General features: G+C 50.9%; 1 protein-coding gene across 3 annotated transcripts; it reads left to right on the forward strand.

The window, feature by feature from the left end:
- Positions 1–72: 72 nt before the first annotated feature.
- PTAFR (platelet activating factor receptor) lies at positions 73–15,339 on the forward strand. 3 transcript variants are annotated; one of them, XM_082329737.1, is made up of 3 exons: positions 73–94; positions 7,560–7,751; positions 11,562–15,339. In XM_082329737.1, exon 3 carries the CDS (start codon positions 11,620–11,622, stop codon positions 12,679–12,681), a length of 1,062 nt encoding a protein of 353 aa, XP_082185863.1. In that variant the 5' UTR covers positions 73–94; positions 7,560–7,751; positions 11,562–11,619; the 3' UTR covers positions 12,682–15,339. The 3 variants fall into 3 exon arrangements, with proteins under 3 accessions (XP_082185863.1, XP_082185862.1, XP_082185864.1); XM_082329736.1 differs by lacking the exon at positions 73–94 and adding an exon at positions 2,253–2,345; XM_082329738.1 differs by lacking the exons at positions 73–94; positions 7,560–7,751 and adding an exon at positions 2,253–2,345.
- Positions 15,340–16,036: the final 697 nt, after the last annotated feature.

The following is a 16,036-nucleotide window of genomic DNA, read 5'->3' on the forward strand; positions in this document are numbered from 1 at the left end:
TTGTTTTCCAGAACTCCTGCTGGCAGTGGGCGTCCTGCTGCCGGGGGCTCCCCTGCCTTCAGCTCCGGGGGTGATTCCTTTTGCTCCTTGACAGGTAAAGCTCTCACAGCCCTGGCTTCATGTTGTGCTCAAAATAGGCAGATGTTTGGGAGTGCTGCTCCTCTAGGCTGGGCTCCTGACTTTCCCGCTCCGATCTCAGTGCTGCCTTGAGCACTACGCACACACTTCACGTAGATCTAGGACGTAGCTGATCTGCCTGACTCACTACTGAGGCTCAGCAGCCCTCCTACGAGGAAGCCTCCCTGTCGCAGCAGCCAGAGGGCTTCAGACTTCCAGGGCAGGAATGGACACGTACTTCGGGGCAATTGGGTCTTTCCTTTGTAGCAGGAGATCTCCGCCTCAGCCTATTCAGTGCCATTAAAATGGACTGTCCTGCATTATTGGCCTCCCCGGCCATCTGCTTCAGTCCTATTCCCTTTCTGGGCTATTCAGTTGTTCCACAGCAGCAGGGAAGTCCAGATGTAGCATTAATATTAACGTTAAGGTGCAAAGTCGCCTGCTTCATAGCCGCTACTGGATTCTCATTGGAGCAAACGAGGTTGTAACCTGAAAATAATCAATGGGATTTGTGTTACTCATCTTCTCACATCTCGTCAAATTGCTTCCTTTTCAAATGCCGGCAGGACCTGTCTGGGCACTTTTGTAACAGTTTTTCTGGGTGGAATGGGGTTTGCAGGCGTGTGTTTTGGTGACATGGGGAACACCTGCAAAGGAAAATAACACTGGCATACGTGCCAGCGCAATTGTTGCAGTTCAAGTCACAGAACTGAAATGTTTTGGGGAAGGACCTCTGTAGGTCTTTAATTTGACCTTGTGTTTGAAGCGGGGCTGTCACTAATGGCAGGCGAGGTCAGCTGTGGCTTTATCTAGCCAAGGGGGAAGGATGAGACCCTCGGCCCCTCTGGGTTCCTGCCCCCGGGATGCACAGCCCTATTAGCAAAATTATTTCACCGATGTCCATCCTGACTGTCCTGCACCCCGGCTGGTGGCTGTTGCCCCTTGTCACACCATTTGCTGCTGCTGATAAGAGTTTGCCTCCGTCCTCTTTGCAGCTTCCCTTCCAACAGCTGCAGGTAGCAATCAGGTCATCAAGGCCATAACTTACCTGCACCATAAACTGGTGCAGCTTTTCTGTTTGATTGGGAAACTGGGGTATTTGCTGCAGCTCTGCGTACTGCAGCTCTGCGTGCTGCAGCTGGGTGTCTGGCAGGCCCAGATCGGGGGGACTGCAGGACATGCAAACGGCCGGTTCCTTCTGAGAGCGGTGCAGGTTGCGTGCCTGCTCTGACGCGCTTTCAATGTGCTTTTGTGCACTGACCAGTTGCGATTGTCTTGGCCCTCCAGGGCTGTCTCAGAAACCTCACGCCTCCTTCCTTGCAGAAACCAATGCCGGTTCTTAACGGCAAAGAAAACCCAACAACATTTCCTTGTTAAACAACCCATGGTGAATAAAGTGAGGAGACAGAAACACGTGATTTCTTGTTATAACACAGTCACTCACTGGATGTTATGCCCATGACCTAAGTGCTGCCAGTGCCACAGTACATGGGGAAATCCCATGTGAAACCTGAGCAGAGCAATGCCAGAGCTGCGTCTGTCCACCCGTTCTTCCCAGGCTGAAGGGGCACAAGAACCGAGGGTGGTTTATAATGCTGCAGAGAGGGCAAGGAAACTCGCTGCCACAGCCTGAAATATTTTTTTGGTTAATGTTTCCCACATGGGGACTCACAGCAGAGCAGTCTCATCCTGATGCTTTGCCCTGCTGCAGCAACTCTCCACCTCCAATGGAAGCATTTGAACAAGCACTCGCCGCTGTGCTGGCTCCTGGTCCCAGTGCCTGGAAGGAAATGGGAAGCCCTGATCCATCCTCTGATGGATCCCTTGCCAAGCCCGGACCATCTCTGCGGCCCTGGCCGGGCTGGGGAGCGCCCCTGCCCTGGAGCTGCTGCAGGGCAGAGCTACCCCATCTCAGGGCTGCGAGGCAGCGGGTGACACAGGAGTGTGACAAGGCCCTGGCCAGCACGGAGCCTCCACCGCTGCTTCCCCACTGCCGCCCGCTCAAGGAAGGGCCGCAGGAGTCAGCGTCGAGCTCCAGGGCACAGCCAGGGCACGTCTGAGCCGTGTCGCAAGTGCCAAGAGGGAAGTGAGTCACTCACCTGCGAGCGCGCCCTCCTTCCTGTCCCAGTCCCAGCCTCTTCCCAGGCCAGAGCACGCTGACGGCTCGGTGCTTGCGGCAGGGACCTGGCAGGCTGGGTCTGCTGGGCTGGGTGCTCCGTGGCCCTGAGGTAAGAGGCTCCTTTCCCTTCTGCTTGCTCTCCCAGGGTGCTGGCCTCCCTCCCCGAGCTCCACATGCTCCTTCTGTGTCCGGGTGTCTCGGGACATGGGCTGGCTGCGCGTCCCCCCTGGGTCTCTGAGCCGTGGCATCTCAGCTCTGGGGGCTTCAGGGCCACCCTCGTCCTCCCCATCCAGGTGCGCTGGGAAGACGCATATTTGCTCTCTGTACCCAGCGAGCAGGGACAAGCTGCGTCGTGACGGCACGAATCAGGCTAGCACTGCCATTGCCTTTGGGGCTGTGGGGATGGGAACTGCACTCATCTGGGTCCCGCCCCACCCCTGGGTGGCAAGAACGACCCCGTCTTTGCTTGGATGCTGCAGAGCAAGGTGAGGAGTCCTACCATGGACCTTCCTCCTGTGAGGAAGAGGAGGCAATGCTCGGAGCTTCTCAAGGAGCCCAGGTCCCTCATCCTGCTGGTGCATGGCCCCTGCCCTTGCCCCTGCCAGGCTGGAGCAGGGGGACAGGGCAGAGCCTGCCCAGGGCAGAGGGCAGGCAGCCGCTGTCGGGAGGTAACCTGCTGCAGCGTGGAGGAGCGGGAGCAGTGACCTGGCTGTGGACAGCTCAGTGAAGGCAGGGTTTTCCCCTCTGGCAGAGCTACGACAGCCTGGGGCTGCAGCACACAAATCCTGACACGGTGGCCCACAGAGATCACCCCTCTGCCCGGTGCGGCAGGGCTGGACTTGGGCTCCACCTGCCAAAACGAGCCGGAGTCTGCCCTGCTCCCTGCGTCACCTGCTGCCGATGAGGCGGCCCAGCTCCCAGCAGCAACGTTTCCTGCCAGGCTGGGTCACCCCAGCGGCACCACAGCAACCGGCAGACGCTGTGCCCAGCTTTTGCAGCTGTCAAATGGCTACCAGGAAGAGTTGCTGCCCGCTGCCCCAGGAGGGGCTCTCGGGCACCGGGGTGGATGCATTTCCCTGCTGAGCAACCCAAGCTCCCGGGCACATTCCTGCAGAATGGGTAATAAGGTGGGGACATGTTGTGCTGGGCTCTGAAATGCTCGCAGGGGAAAGCTACAGAGTTTATTTACTGTTTCTTTCCTGCAACAAGCAAAAGGAAATTGTGCAGAGGGTGCGAGATGAGTAGTGGAAACTCACAGAGAGTAACGCTTAGCATCAGATCATCAGCTGTGCTGGCTCGAAAGGAACTTCATGTCCTTTCAAAGACCCGTCCTGGCACTCGAGGACGCATCCTGGTGACCAGGACCGGCAGGGATCACGCTCACCTGTGTGCTGGTCCTGCATGCTGCATGCACTGCACAGCTCTAAGCCTGCTGGCAGTGGCTGGTGCTTTCACAAGCTCCGTGTTGGTGTTTCGTCTTGTCCTCGTTCACTGCTCTTGTCGCCGAACAGGGCAGTCAACAGTGCATGCCCAGCCTGTCAGCTAAAATGCTGCTCCTCTGTTTGCGCTCCATGGAGAGCTCTTCTCCACTAATACAGTGTGGTTTTGCTCTTGGAAAGAGATCGCTGGGTATTTGCTTATAATACTATATTTTCAAAACCAAGAGAGTTTCTGATACCTGCAAAATTTGTATATGGTCATCAAAAGCGAGTATGTTGCTGACGGGCTCCATCTCAGAAGGAAACTACCTGAAGGAAACACGCCAGAGGCAGACAGTGCATACAAGGAGGCAGCGTCCATCTTTCATGGCAACGTGCACTTGCCATGAGAGTGCTGATACAGTGCCAGAACCGCGGGGAACAGCCCGCTGCCTGCCAACTAGCTTGCATGAAGGCATCCCCAGAAAACGTCATTTGGACGAGCTGCTCCAGGATCCAGCATCCTGATAGAACAGCCTGAAGTACCATTAGTGCTACCTGACAGCATGGCATGGGGACCAGTTCTAGTAAAAGCAGCTTATTAATTTTTTTATTAGATTGCAAGTTTACTTGATAAAATAAAGACATATTCAAGATTTTTTTTTTTTAAACTTGGCTTTGCATGGCATTCAGTGTTGTCAGACTTTGTGTGCATCCCCTGGGCCGGAAGAGTGGTAAATAACACTGAGAACAGGGCAGTCAAAAACTGCCAGGACCACTTCATAAGCCAGGCCACCACAAACAAAATGCATCTTAATGCCGGATTCAAAGTTACGCACTTGGAAACAGGCAGCAGTTCCAGGAGAGCAGGGGAAGAGCGTTCCCAGGCTGGAAGGGATGCGAGAGGGAGGAGCGCTGGCTGTGGGTGCTGCACGGGGGGACTATTCTCACCCTTTCTCTACTGCCTTGGTACCGAATCTGAGTCCCCTTCTACTTTTCACGCTTTAAATGCAACAGCTGAAAATGGAGACAATGAGGAAGGGAACTCCCCAACTAATCAAGAGGTGGACAAGTGCAAGCCCGGCAAGAGGCCAAGCTACATGACCAAGAGGTTGTTCTGGGCATTTCTGTGAATCTCAATAGCTTGAGAGCTAACCTGAGCATTTGAGGCAAAGCTGAAAAATGAATAAATCTGGAAAGGGGCGAGGAAGGACTGGCCGGCACGGACATGGTCAGGTCCCAGCTCGGGGCAGTTAGAGGTGGCCCGACTCCAGTGGGAGTGCTTAAATCAGAAAGCAAAGCTTGTGCCACTGCTAGAGCTTCCACCCATCGGGTCTCTTTGTGTCTTTCACCACTGAGCTTGGTATGTTGTTGTTGTTCAGTTCTCTGGGTTTTATGAAAGATCTTTTCTGCTGAACTTCGGTGACGTGCGTGTGCTCCATCAGTGGCAGAGCCAACACAGGGCTGAGCAGAGGAAGGATGATTATTTCTGATGAGAGCTCCTCCCCAGCCAAAAACCTCCTGGGCTTTCATTTCCTCTAAGAACTTGGCTGCAGCAGGTCAGCAAGCTTTGCCTGGCCATTGCTACAGCCTTTGCAAGTGCTCCCCTTCCCTCTGTCACCAGACATGCTCACTGGCTGCTCTTCCCAAAGGCATGGACTGGCTGCCAGCCAAGCTCATGAGCATGCTTTTATTTTGTTTTTAATTTAAGCTCCCAGAAGCAGTCTTGCAGGCATAACTGGGGCTCTGTCTGGCCCAGGAAGGGTCAAGTTCCTCAGTCCATCTTTACAGTGGCTGATGGGGAAGGGGGAAGGCAGGCGGATGGGGGGGTGGTGGAGGGAAGGAGACTGCTGCAGCCTCCACCCCAGCACAGATCTGTAGGAGCCTCACCTCCCCCTTCAGGTCACCCTGACATGGCCTGACAGGAGACAGAGCCTGGCTGTGCCCTGGTGCCCTGCTCCACACAGCCAGCCCCCCAGTGTGGCCCGCCCTGCTGAGGCAGGGCAGGGCAAAGCAGGCTCTCCCACCCCACGCAGTGCTGTCGCTGCAGGGCTCCCTCGCACTGAGGAGTTTGGGTCCCGCTCAGCTTGGGTGGCTTCCGAGGTCCTTGGACACCCCGTGCTGCTGCTGTGGGGGACAAGGGAGATCCCACAGCAGGTCAGGGTGTGTCCAGCTGTGGTGCCAGTTGTGGTCTCCATGCAGCTCTGGGTGTTTTGGAGCTTCCCCCGTGCACGGCCCGGAGCAGCAGGACATCCTTGTTTGCACAGCAGTTTGCTGAGCACTTGCACAACACCCTGCCAGGCTGGGAGCTCATCTGGGGCTCCTTGTAGTTGCCAGGCACCCGGGTTTGCAGCCTGCCTCTGCTCACACCGGGGCACCATGCTGAAGTGCACCCCAGGTGCCTCCCTCTATAATGGCCCTGGGGAAGGCCATCTGCACCCCCTGGAGAAGAGCCAAGGAAGAGCTGACCCAGGCAAAGAAGCCTGGATGAGTGCTCGGGCTTTGCCTGCCCCTGGTTGGGGACATCCAGCCACCGGCATGGACAGAAGGTGCGTTCTGGCACCGCGCTGGCTGCCCTGATGCTGTACAGCCCATTGCCTCGAGATGCCTGAGGCCAGGCAAACCAAAAGTCAGCATCTTGGCAGAGCAGCGTTGCTGCCGTCCACCTTGCCCCCTCTGTCAGTGCCCCATCTCCCCAGCTGATGAGGAGGTTGCTGTGTCCCAGCTCGGGGCCCAGGCTCACCAGCCCAACAGCAAAAGCATGACTTGAAGGTGTCCCAGGATCTGTGCCAGCTCCTGGCTCTTGGCGAAGTTTGGCTGGTGCCCTCAACTGGTGTGGCCCAGGGGACACAACCCTCAGCCTGTCCCTGGTGGCTCTCCTAAGACATGACACCACACCATGGGGGTCTCTGGTGCTCCTCACACCATGGACATGGCCAGGGCCTACCATGGCCTGTTTGCTGTAGGTGGCATTTCATGAGAAGCGCCAGGAGAGCCAGCCTTCCCAGGGGAGCACCAATGTGGGCTGGCCTCTTCTGCTTCTGTTTGGGCCCATGTTGTTCCTCAGCAGCCTTGTTGCAGGCTCAGGCACCTCTTTGTGCTGGTGATGGACTTTGTGTCTCTGTTCGTGTTTCACAGAGCCCAGGCACCAGACTCAGTGTTTTAGTTTCTGTAGGTTTGTGCAGGACATGGTGCAGATGCTCCAAGCTCACATCTGCACTGTGGGCAGGTGTAAGAGCAGTGTCTGCATGGAGGGCAGTTTAACCATCAGCATGGGAGCTACAACTTGGGATTTACAGCTTAGCTGGGACCATGTCTGCAGCTTTGCTTGTCACTGGTGTCTCCCTGAGCACCCCACCAATTTGCATCATTGTGATGAGCGGTCTTCAGGCTGCCACAAATAATGGTGGGCATGATGTGAAGGTGGATGGGCCAGGTGAACACCTGCCATGCTGTGGTGTCTTAGTCTCCACTGAAGGTCCCCGAGATAAAAGGAGACTTGGGATGGCTGTATTCCTGGGTCTGTTTAGACCCAACACAAGTGTGAAGGAGACCCTGCTAGGGAACGAGTCTGTCCATGGGATATATGAGTTTCCTGGCACTTCCTTTCCTCAAAGTTACTAAGTGACAGCTCTTCTGGCTTCTGCCATTCATCTGTTTGGAAGAAGGATGTTCAAATGCTGTCTAATCCCAGCTCTAACCAGGGACACGGAGTGGATCACTATTCTGCCTTTAGAGGAAAATCCCAACTTGGCCCTCTTTCAGGATCATCAGAAGCAGACATACTTTGAGGAAACAGCTTTAAGGACTTTCCAGATCTTTGCTGTGGTTAATTGCCTTTCCTCTACAGCTTATTTTATTTCTCATTTCCTTTGAGCTGATGTCACACATTTCCTCTTCTCTAGTGACTCTGCAGTCATGCTGCAGTTGCTCCCATTCTGGTGTCCTGTTCTTAAGAGCTGCCTGTGTGGACACCTTCCAGCCCCAGGTCAGAGAAAATAACACTTGGAAGAAGACTGAGCATCCTCAGTAAAATACCCGTCACTGCTCTACTAAAGCTGAAGATGGACATATCGTGCTGAATCCTTTTGACTGTGGTAAGGTAGTTTATTAGTACTGTTACTCTTGGAATATATTTTTGCTGATGGCATAGCTGGTGATAGCGTGGTCTTTGCACCTTGAAGCTTTGAGCCAATAAATCCTTATTGGGAGGGCATGTCCCACGGGAGAGAGTGTAGACTGGCAGCAGAGTCTGCAGTTGCGCCGGCCATGCTCTGCTGCACAGCCAGTTACTTCCACCTCTAGTTCTGCATACAATGGAGTTGATGATATAAACCACTTGGGATTATTGGCTGGTGTACAAGGTAGTGGCTTGGGCTCGAGTTGTCAGGGATTTTGGTAATGCAGCGCAGCCTGCTGCAGCAGAGCACGAGACCCACACCCGCCAGCCCGCACCCTGACCACTGCGTCTGTTGTCCCTTCTGCTGGCACAGGGAATATTTACGTGTTTTATACAAAGGGGAACCGCTTCAACAGGAGAGGCTGAGTGACATCTCCCATATGGTACTCCAGAGTCTAGGGCATCTCGCAAGTATACGGAAGACGTGAGCTCAAGTTCCTCAGGCTGAAGAGGAAAGTGGGTATGGAGTAAATTTAGTGGGGAATGGTGCCATGCTCTCTTCTAGCTGTATTTTGTAGAACATCTGGCTTGACAAGCGAGAAGGGAAAAACAACTCTCTTGTGATTCCCTGAGGGACCTTGGCATTGGCACTGCACAGCCTACTAATGCAAAGACAGATGAGCTCTACCAAGGGCTGTTGGGGCCAGGAGACAGCACTGCCATCTCCCACAGCCCACCTTTGCCAGAGATCTCTAGCAGACTTAACAACATAGAGCACATCCTTGCATTCATCTCTCCAGGTCAGAGCACAGCCCCTTAGCTCAAACCCATCTTCTGTGCAGGGCTTTGCAGTGGAGGGGGAATGTGCAGGTTCGCTCTCCCTTCCACCCCACTGCTAAATCTGGCAGCTGATGGACAGGCCTGGAGACCCTACCAGTAAGGTTCACCAGAGCTCCTGGGCAAAGTTTGGAGGCTGCCATGCCCACATGCAGGACCAGAAATGGAGGGGTAGATGGACAGTGCTCCGCGGCATGGTCTAAAGGGATGTTGTGAATAACAGTTGTGCCTATGTATTGGGTGTGGGCAATTCTTTTCTCCTCATGAATTCTGCTAATGGGATGCATCAGCTTTTTTTTTCCCCCACTCTTGGTATATTCAGGTCTGGTGCTACAGTGATAAAAGCACCTTTCATTGCAAAGATTCCAGCCCCAAGCACCAGAACTATTTGCTGAAGTTGGCAGATAGTCAGAACAGTGGGTTTACGATACAGATTTGAAAAAAACTTAAGTTCTCTAATGATCTTAGGTAATTAGGACTTTTTTTTTTTCTTATTCTAACATCAGAATAGTGTATCAAAGACAAAGCTCCCCACTAGTTTCTCTTGCCCCTGCACAGCCTCACCCCTTCCCTGAATGTCTGCATCTGCTAGGTGCCCTTCCCGAGCTGCGAGATGCAAACCTTTCCAGCTGGCATATGTCCTTACCAGAGCCGGTCCCTCAGTGGGTGGGAGAGCTGGGCTTAGACACAGACATTTATTTAAGGCCGTGTTGTGAAAATTACCACTTTTCATACATCATAGATGAGGGTGTGGAAACAGATCCATGAGATGACCAGTAGGACTTGCCTTAGGTCCTGCATGAATCAAAGGTAGAACGGGAACAGAGCATGGGCCCCTGCCTGCTCTGGGACTTCTCCGCAGGGCAGCAGGGAGTGACATGTTACTCCTCAGGGATGTGCCAGACCTCTGTGGCCAGACCCCGAGGTGTCATAGCCCAGACCATCCTCACCTCCTGGCTACCACCACCTGAATCAGCTACTACCCTTTAGAGATCAGTGGGTTCTCAGCAGGGTGGCAGAGATCAAGGTGAAAGAGGGGACAGATAGATGTGTCACCTGGCCAACTACTAGTACTGCCACAGCTACTTGTTTATTCACATGGAACATGGCTGAAAGACTGAGTTTAAAGACATCAAACCCCAGTGGTGCCCAGCACGCAGCAGCCTGTGAAGGTCCAAGGACAAGTTGTGGATATCTGTAGCTGTCATGTCCTCAGGGGACCTGTGAGGGGTGAGGAGGGATGGACTCGGGAAGATGACTATTGCCTTCCTCTCCTAACAACTGAAAAGAAGTAACAAAGCGTTTGCAGTTTTCTGAAGAAAGGGAGAGCTTTCTAGAACTAGAGCCGACTTCCCCATTTGCAGAGGAAAATTGCAAATGTGCAAATCTGTAAATGAGGAACCAACAGCACACAGGCACAAAGAGAGACTCAAGCCAGAGAGGGTGAGATGGGGGTTCCTGCGACTATCTGCTGCTGGGGAAGATCCAGAAAGTTTCAAGGCAGGAGGGTGCCTTCTCAGGAGGCAGCAGTCTTTGGGGGAAAATGCTTGTTGTCCGTGGGGCTGGCAGAGCTGAGGCAAGCACATTACAATGTGCGGTACCCAGCATTCCCATCGTAACTAACAAAAAGTTTAGGCTTTGTGACTGTTGATACAGTTTACTCACTCTCAAGGGAAACCACCATGTTCTGCAAATTAGGTTAAAAACCCAGCAAGTTTACCATCAGCAAGCAACCTAGTGTGCTTGCCGGTGGCTCTCAAACTGCTTTACCTGCATCAGTCAGTAATCTTCCCACAAAGGAAGAGGGAGAGAAAAACAAGCAGATCTGCAGGATTGCGTCACGGAGAGGCGAGTGCCTGCCCAGCGTCAGACAGGGACTTGGTGCTAGAGCCACGGACAGGAGTGTACAACCTCTGGATGGTAAAAGCAGCAGGTTAAAGCATACAAGGGATTAGACCAAATCCATGTAAATCTGAGACAAGAACGCATACAGTATTGATGATGCAGGGATTTGGTATGTCCAAACTGCAGGCAAGATTTACAAACCGAGGTGGGGACTGGTAATATTAAAAACCTGAAGGCATCTCTTTAGGGACAGTGTTTGTCAGCAGCCTCACCAGCGACACAGAAAAGTACAGAATTGCTGCTGCTGACACTTGCATTTAATGTAGAAATGGGGGGGCAGGGAGGGAACGAAGGGAGTCATATTGGTTTGATGACAACTTGAGTTCAAAATGATGGCACAACAGACAACAGCCAGAATTTTAAGAGAGAGAAACTGTAGTTAACATCAACAATGTACCACAAAACACCACCCTTTAGGATTAGTGACTCATCTTTTACATCATTCACTGATTAAAAATCTGAGAGTTGCGGTACCCTATGATGAAGTGAATGTGAGATCCTACGGTGCCTGCAACTGAGAAAACCAATACAATCTTTACAAGTGTAAGAAGGAAAATGTCAGAAAACAGCAAGTAGAGGACGACTCTGAAAATGGCACTAGTGAGACATTTTTACCAGATATTGTTTTACTGCTGGAATTCTAGGTAAAAATAAATGTAGGCAAGTTAGAAAGCATTAGGAACCACAGGGGAAACAGAGACCCAGAAAACCTATTTGCTTATAGTAAAAGATTAAGAAGCTTGAGACACTACAGAGTAACAGATGATTTTACCTACGAACGCTCATGCAGAAAAGACTTTTGAGATTAGAGGTTAGTGATCTCAGATCCGCACTGCAGCAAACAATGCTGGATGAAGACACAAAGGCTAGTACAGTGTGGAAATGGTATCAAAGAGAGGATCAAGGGGACAGAGCAGGTGTCTGTGGCTGGAGCCAAGACATGGAGCAGAACTTCTGTGGTCACAGACAGCTGAAAATGAAAGGCGGGTTTTGGCTTAGCAATGACACCATACCAATCACCTCAGTTTATGCTTTGTATTTTTAGGTAAGAAGAAAAGCTACGGCAGGAAATTCTGCTTCAGGCGTGCCCGCTCAGCACCACGATGTCTGGAAAGGGTAAAGGTGGTGCTGAAGGTAGCACTGATTCCTACATTTCATGCCACATAGACTCCGAGTTTCGCTACAACCTCTTCACTGTTTTCTACAGCATCATTTTCATTCTGGGCTTTGTTGCCAACTGCTATGTGCTCTGGATTTTCACCCGTATTTACCCCACCAAGAAACTCAATGAAATCAAGATATTCATGGTGAACCTGACAGTAGCTGACCTGCTCTTCTTGTTTACGATGCCAATGTGGATTGTTTACTATCACCACCATGGAGACTGGATCATGCCTGGGTTCCTTTGTAGTGTGGCTGGCTGTTTATTTTTCGTTAACACCTACTCTTCTGTCGCCTTTCTGATGGTCATCACGTACAACCGTTACCAAGCCGTGACTAATCCCATTAAAGCTGCTCAGTTTACCACCCAGAGAAGGGGTATCTACTTATCAGCAGCTATCTGGATCATAATAGTGGGCAGCTCTTTGTATTACCTTTTTGACAATAATACTACTCTGGAGGTGACGAATTCAAAGAATTTCACGCGGTGCTTTGAGCGCTATAACTCTTCTAGCAGTGTTTCAGCTGTTCTCCCCATTCATGTCATCATCTGCATCCTCTTCTATATCATCTTCCTTTTTATACTAGGCTGGAACATCATCATTATCAGGACCCTGTTCTCCAAATCAGTGCAGCCACGGAAGACTGCTCATGTCAAGCAAAGGGCGCTCTGGATGGTTTGCACAGTGCTGGCTGTGTTCATCATAAGCTTTGTGCCTCATCACATAGTGCACCTGCCCTGGACCCTGACTGTTCTGGAGCAGTGGAAGAAGGAAAACTGTCAGTTGCGCCAACAACTCAATGATGCTCACCAGGTGACTTTGTGCCTCTTGAGTACGAACTGTGTGTTGGACCCAATCATCTACTGCTTCCTCACCAAGAAGTTCCAAAAGCATCTTTCGGAAAACCTGAAAAGCATGAAAGGGAGTCGCAAGTGCTCCAGGCAAACCACGGACACAGTGATTGAGGGCACCATTCACCAAGAGGATGCCATCAGGATCTAGGTCAGCTCTGTTCTGATCGCAGACTGAGATGTGTGAATTAGTCACTCATCTTTCCTCAAGAAGAGGCACTGCGGAACACAACAGAGGACCAGGGTATTACATTTCCTTTTTCCCATTAGAAAGAAGAACGGACGCTCATTTCTTCTATCCCACGCAACTGGCAGAACTGGAACCTGTAATAATCTGGCAGAAAAGCACCTTCTGTCTGGGCTGATGTTCTCATGGGCACTGAGAACAGCTCAGACGATCTGCTTTTACATGAAAGAAATGTGTCATTGAGTCTCTGCAGTGAGCAGCTAGAAGCTAAGTGCACTGAAGTTACCCATTGTGTCAGCCCAGAGAGCACCATCCCTGGTCCTTTGCCTGCCCAGCTCCCACGAAGAATCCAGTATTAGAGCTGTAAGAGACTTCTAAAAGACCTGGAACAACAGCCTGAGTTGCTAGCATCATCAAGTGACTTTTCTAAGAAGCTTGCATGGTTCTGTGAAGAGAGCCCGAGCTAAAGACGCTCTTAAGTGGCTAGAAGGCACACAGTCCAAGGAGTTCCTCAAATGCCATCAAAGAAGAGATCTGCACCTCTGATCCTTTCTTACCTACTCGCATGGTCTGCTGGGGTCCATTCTTGACAGAGGTCTGGCAGTAGCTATCACGAACTTTTGCCTTTGCTCCCAGCTCTTGAATCAGTCAAGTAACCGGACTAGTAGGCAAGAAAAGGAAGAGAAATTGGCAGTGCCTCAGCCCCTATCCCCAGACCAGTGTTCTGTCCAAAGGGGACTATTGTCTGCCCTGGCTTCTTGTATGACAGCAGGACTGGCAAGCCAGTGGCCTCTTGCACTCAGTTTAGCAATTTTTTGATAACCGCATGTGTCTGTGGAAATCGAATCTCACTTTGGAGGCTCCAGATAACAGAAGATTATTGTCAGCATGGGCATTACAATAAGAATCAAAAAAGCTTAAAATGCTTTAGTATCTTTGCTCTTATTTATTTAAATTAGGTTTGTAGCAAGCAACTGTACATTATTCCTTCCCCTAGCCTTTCTATTTCTGCTACGAAGAAATGAAGCTGACTAGTTCTTGATATCCTACCACAAGTGAAGTATTAGGTCAGGTCACAGCCACTTTCTGAGTAAATCAGCACTGCACAGTGATACAGTACACTCGACAGACAGGTAATTCACGCACTCCGACACAACTGGAGACTCCTCACTCAGGGCTGGCTGCAGCCAGTTGGGGCCCAGGGCAAAGTGATTTTCCAGGTGCTGAGTTCTGTTACCAATCATGAGACACTTGAGGTTCCTTTTGTGACCGAAATTGCTCAATTCAGCACAGGAAATTGGGCAGGGAAGGGAACTTACTTGTTTTCGCAACAGTTTTTGGTTCCCTAAACTACGTAAGAGAGTCTGCTTGATGACAGGGTAAGTGTATCTGACCTGTGACACTGATTATTCATATGCGAGGACAGCAGCCTTCCTACGCCCACCAGAGAATGTGAAAGATAAGCTCAAGTCTTTCCAAAGATAGGACCAACGTTTGTATCAGACTTTGCCTATATTCAGTGGAGATACGGGTCCTTCAGAGGTATCTCCTGAAGATCCTCAGGCAGCTCTTATGCTTACTTGTGCGAATGAGCAAAAGAAGTCAGACGTTTCTTTTTCTGATGCCATCTGCCAGGGCCAGCCATGCACTCCAGGCCCAGTGCCAGGCAGAGGAAAGAATCTGATCGCAACGTGAATGCATTTCCCTCCTGGTCCTGGACTCTGCTCCAGTAACGGCCATCTATAAAAAACACCTGCTGGAACCTCTTAGCAGAGAGGTAATTCCCTATGTCCCTCAGCCATGTTCAAAGCTTTGCCCTGAATCTGCAGTCATCTGAGCCACAGCACACAGCAAAGCGGGTGAATTCTGTAATTTAAAAGCCTAAATCCCACTTGCTGGAGGAATCTGCCTCTATTTCTGCACTCCCCAGATGGCACGTTCTGGCTGAGGAGCTCTTGCAGCTGACAGACAGGATGGAGCTTTCTTCTTTTCCCCTTGCGATCCGATGCGATAGCAGAGCTCTCTTGCTTCACAGCCCCTAAAGCACTGAACAGATGGAGTTTGGCAACTCTTAGAGGAAATGGAAAGGGATTTTACATGGAGATCTGGTAAATGCGTGATCTTCTATTGATTCCTGGAAAGCTTGCAGCAGAGTTTACAGTTTAGGCTACTTACTGTCAGTAAACAACATGCTTTAATCCATAGAAAACAGCTGTAAGGCCAGTGTGGGCTCAGAACAAATGTAGACTCGCATCTAAGGAAAAGGATAAGTGGAGGAAAAAGCCCTGAGGACACTTCAGGAGGATATGTTGCAGTAATTAAGTCAGTAACAATGCGTTTCTAAAAACCAGTCTGAGCTTCTACTTCTGCTCCTGGAACTACTTTCTCGGTTTTACCACAATGTTCCATTACTCTGCTTTACTTTGCAATAAAATCGATTCTCAAAAGTTCTTTTAAATAAAGCGTGTTCCCCAAGTGTTTTGCCCTTTAACTTCTCCCACCTTCTCATCTTTCTGTATTTATACTCAAGGGAAAAGCATCGGTACCACACTGACACAGCTTGTTTTTGGTGCTCTGTTCCTTTTTTTAAAATCACCAAGTGAACTCTTGGGAAGAGGTGAAATTAAAGGCTCAGCAAGTTTTGATCTGCTAAAAGGAAGGGGAAAGAAATTTCAGAGAGTAAACCACTTCTGAAAAATCTGCTAGAGCTCTCCAAAACCCAACGAGACAAAACCCCCCAACCTCTCTGACCTGCACACGTGGGAAATTTTCTGTAGACACCCCATCATGCAGCTTTGACACTATTTTAAATAACTTGCATTGTAACACCTACAGCAGTAAGACAGCAGACCAGAGAGACAACCCTATGACTGTAACAAGAACCAAACCCAAAGGCAAGGCAGCAGCGGGGACTCCTGGCCGAGCCGGGGCCACTGAAGCCCCCTTCACCCGCTCTCACTTGGCACTGGTGGGACTGGTTACCCGTTTCATAGAATCAGAGAATCGTTAAGGTTGGAAGGGACCTCTGAGATCATTGAGTCCAACCTGTTAACCTAACTGCCAGGTCCACCTCTAAACCATGTCCCTAAGCACCACATCCACATTTTTTGAATACTTCCAGGGACTGTGATTGCACCATTTCCCTGGGCAGTCTGTTCCAGTGCCTGACCACTCTCTCAGTGAAGAAATTTTTCCTAATATCCAATCGAAACCTGCCCTGGTGCAGCTTGAGGCCATTTCCTCTTGTCCTGTTACTTGCTACCTGGGGGAAGAGACTGACCCCCCCCAGCTCCAGCCTCCTTTCAGGCAGTTGCAGAGA

This window comes from Platalea leucorodia (assembly GCF_965183815.1).
Source record: "Platalea leucorodia genome assembly, chromosome: 18".
NCBI classification, from domain to species: domain Eukaryota; kingdom Metazoa; phylum Chordata; class Aves; order Pelecaniformes; family Threskiornithidae; genus Platalea; species Platalea leucorodia.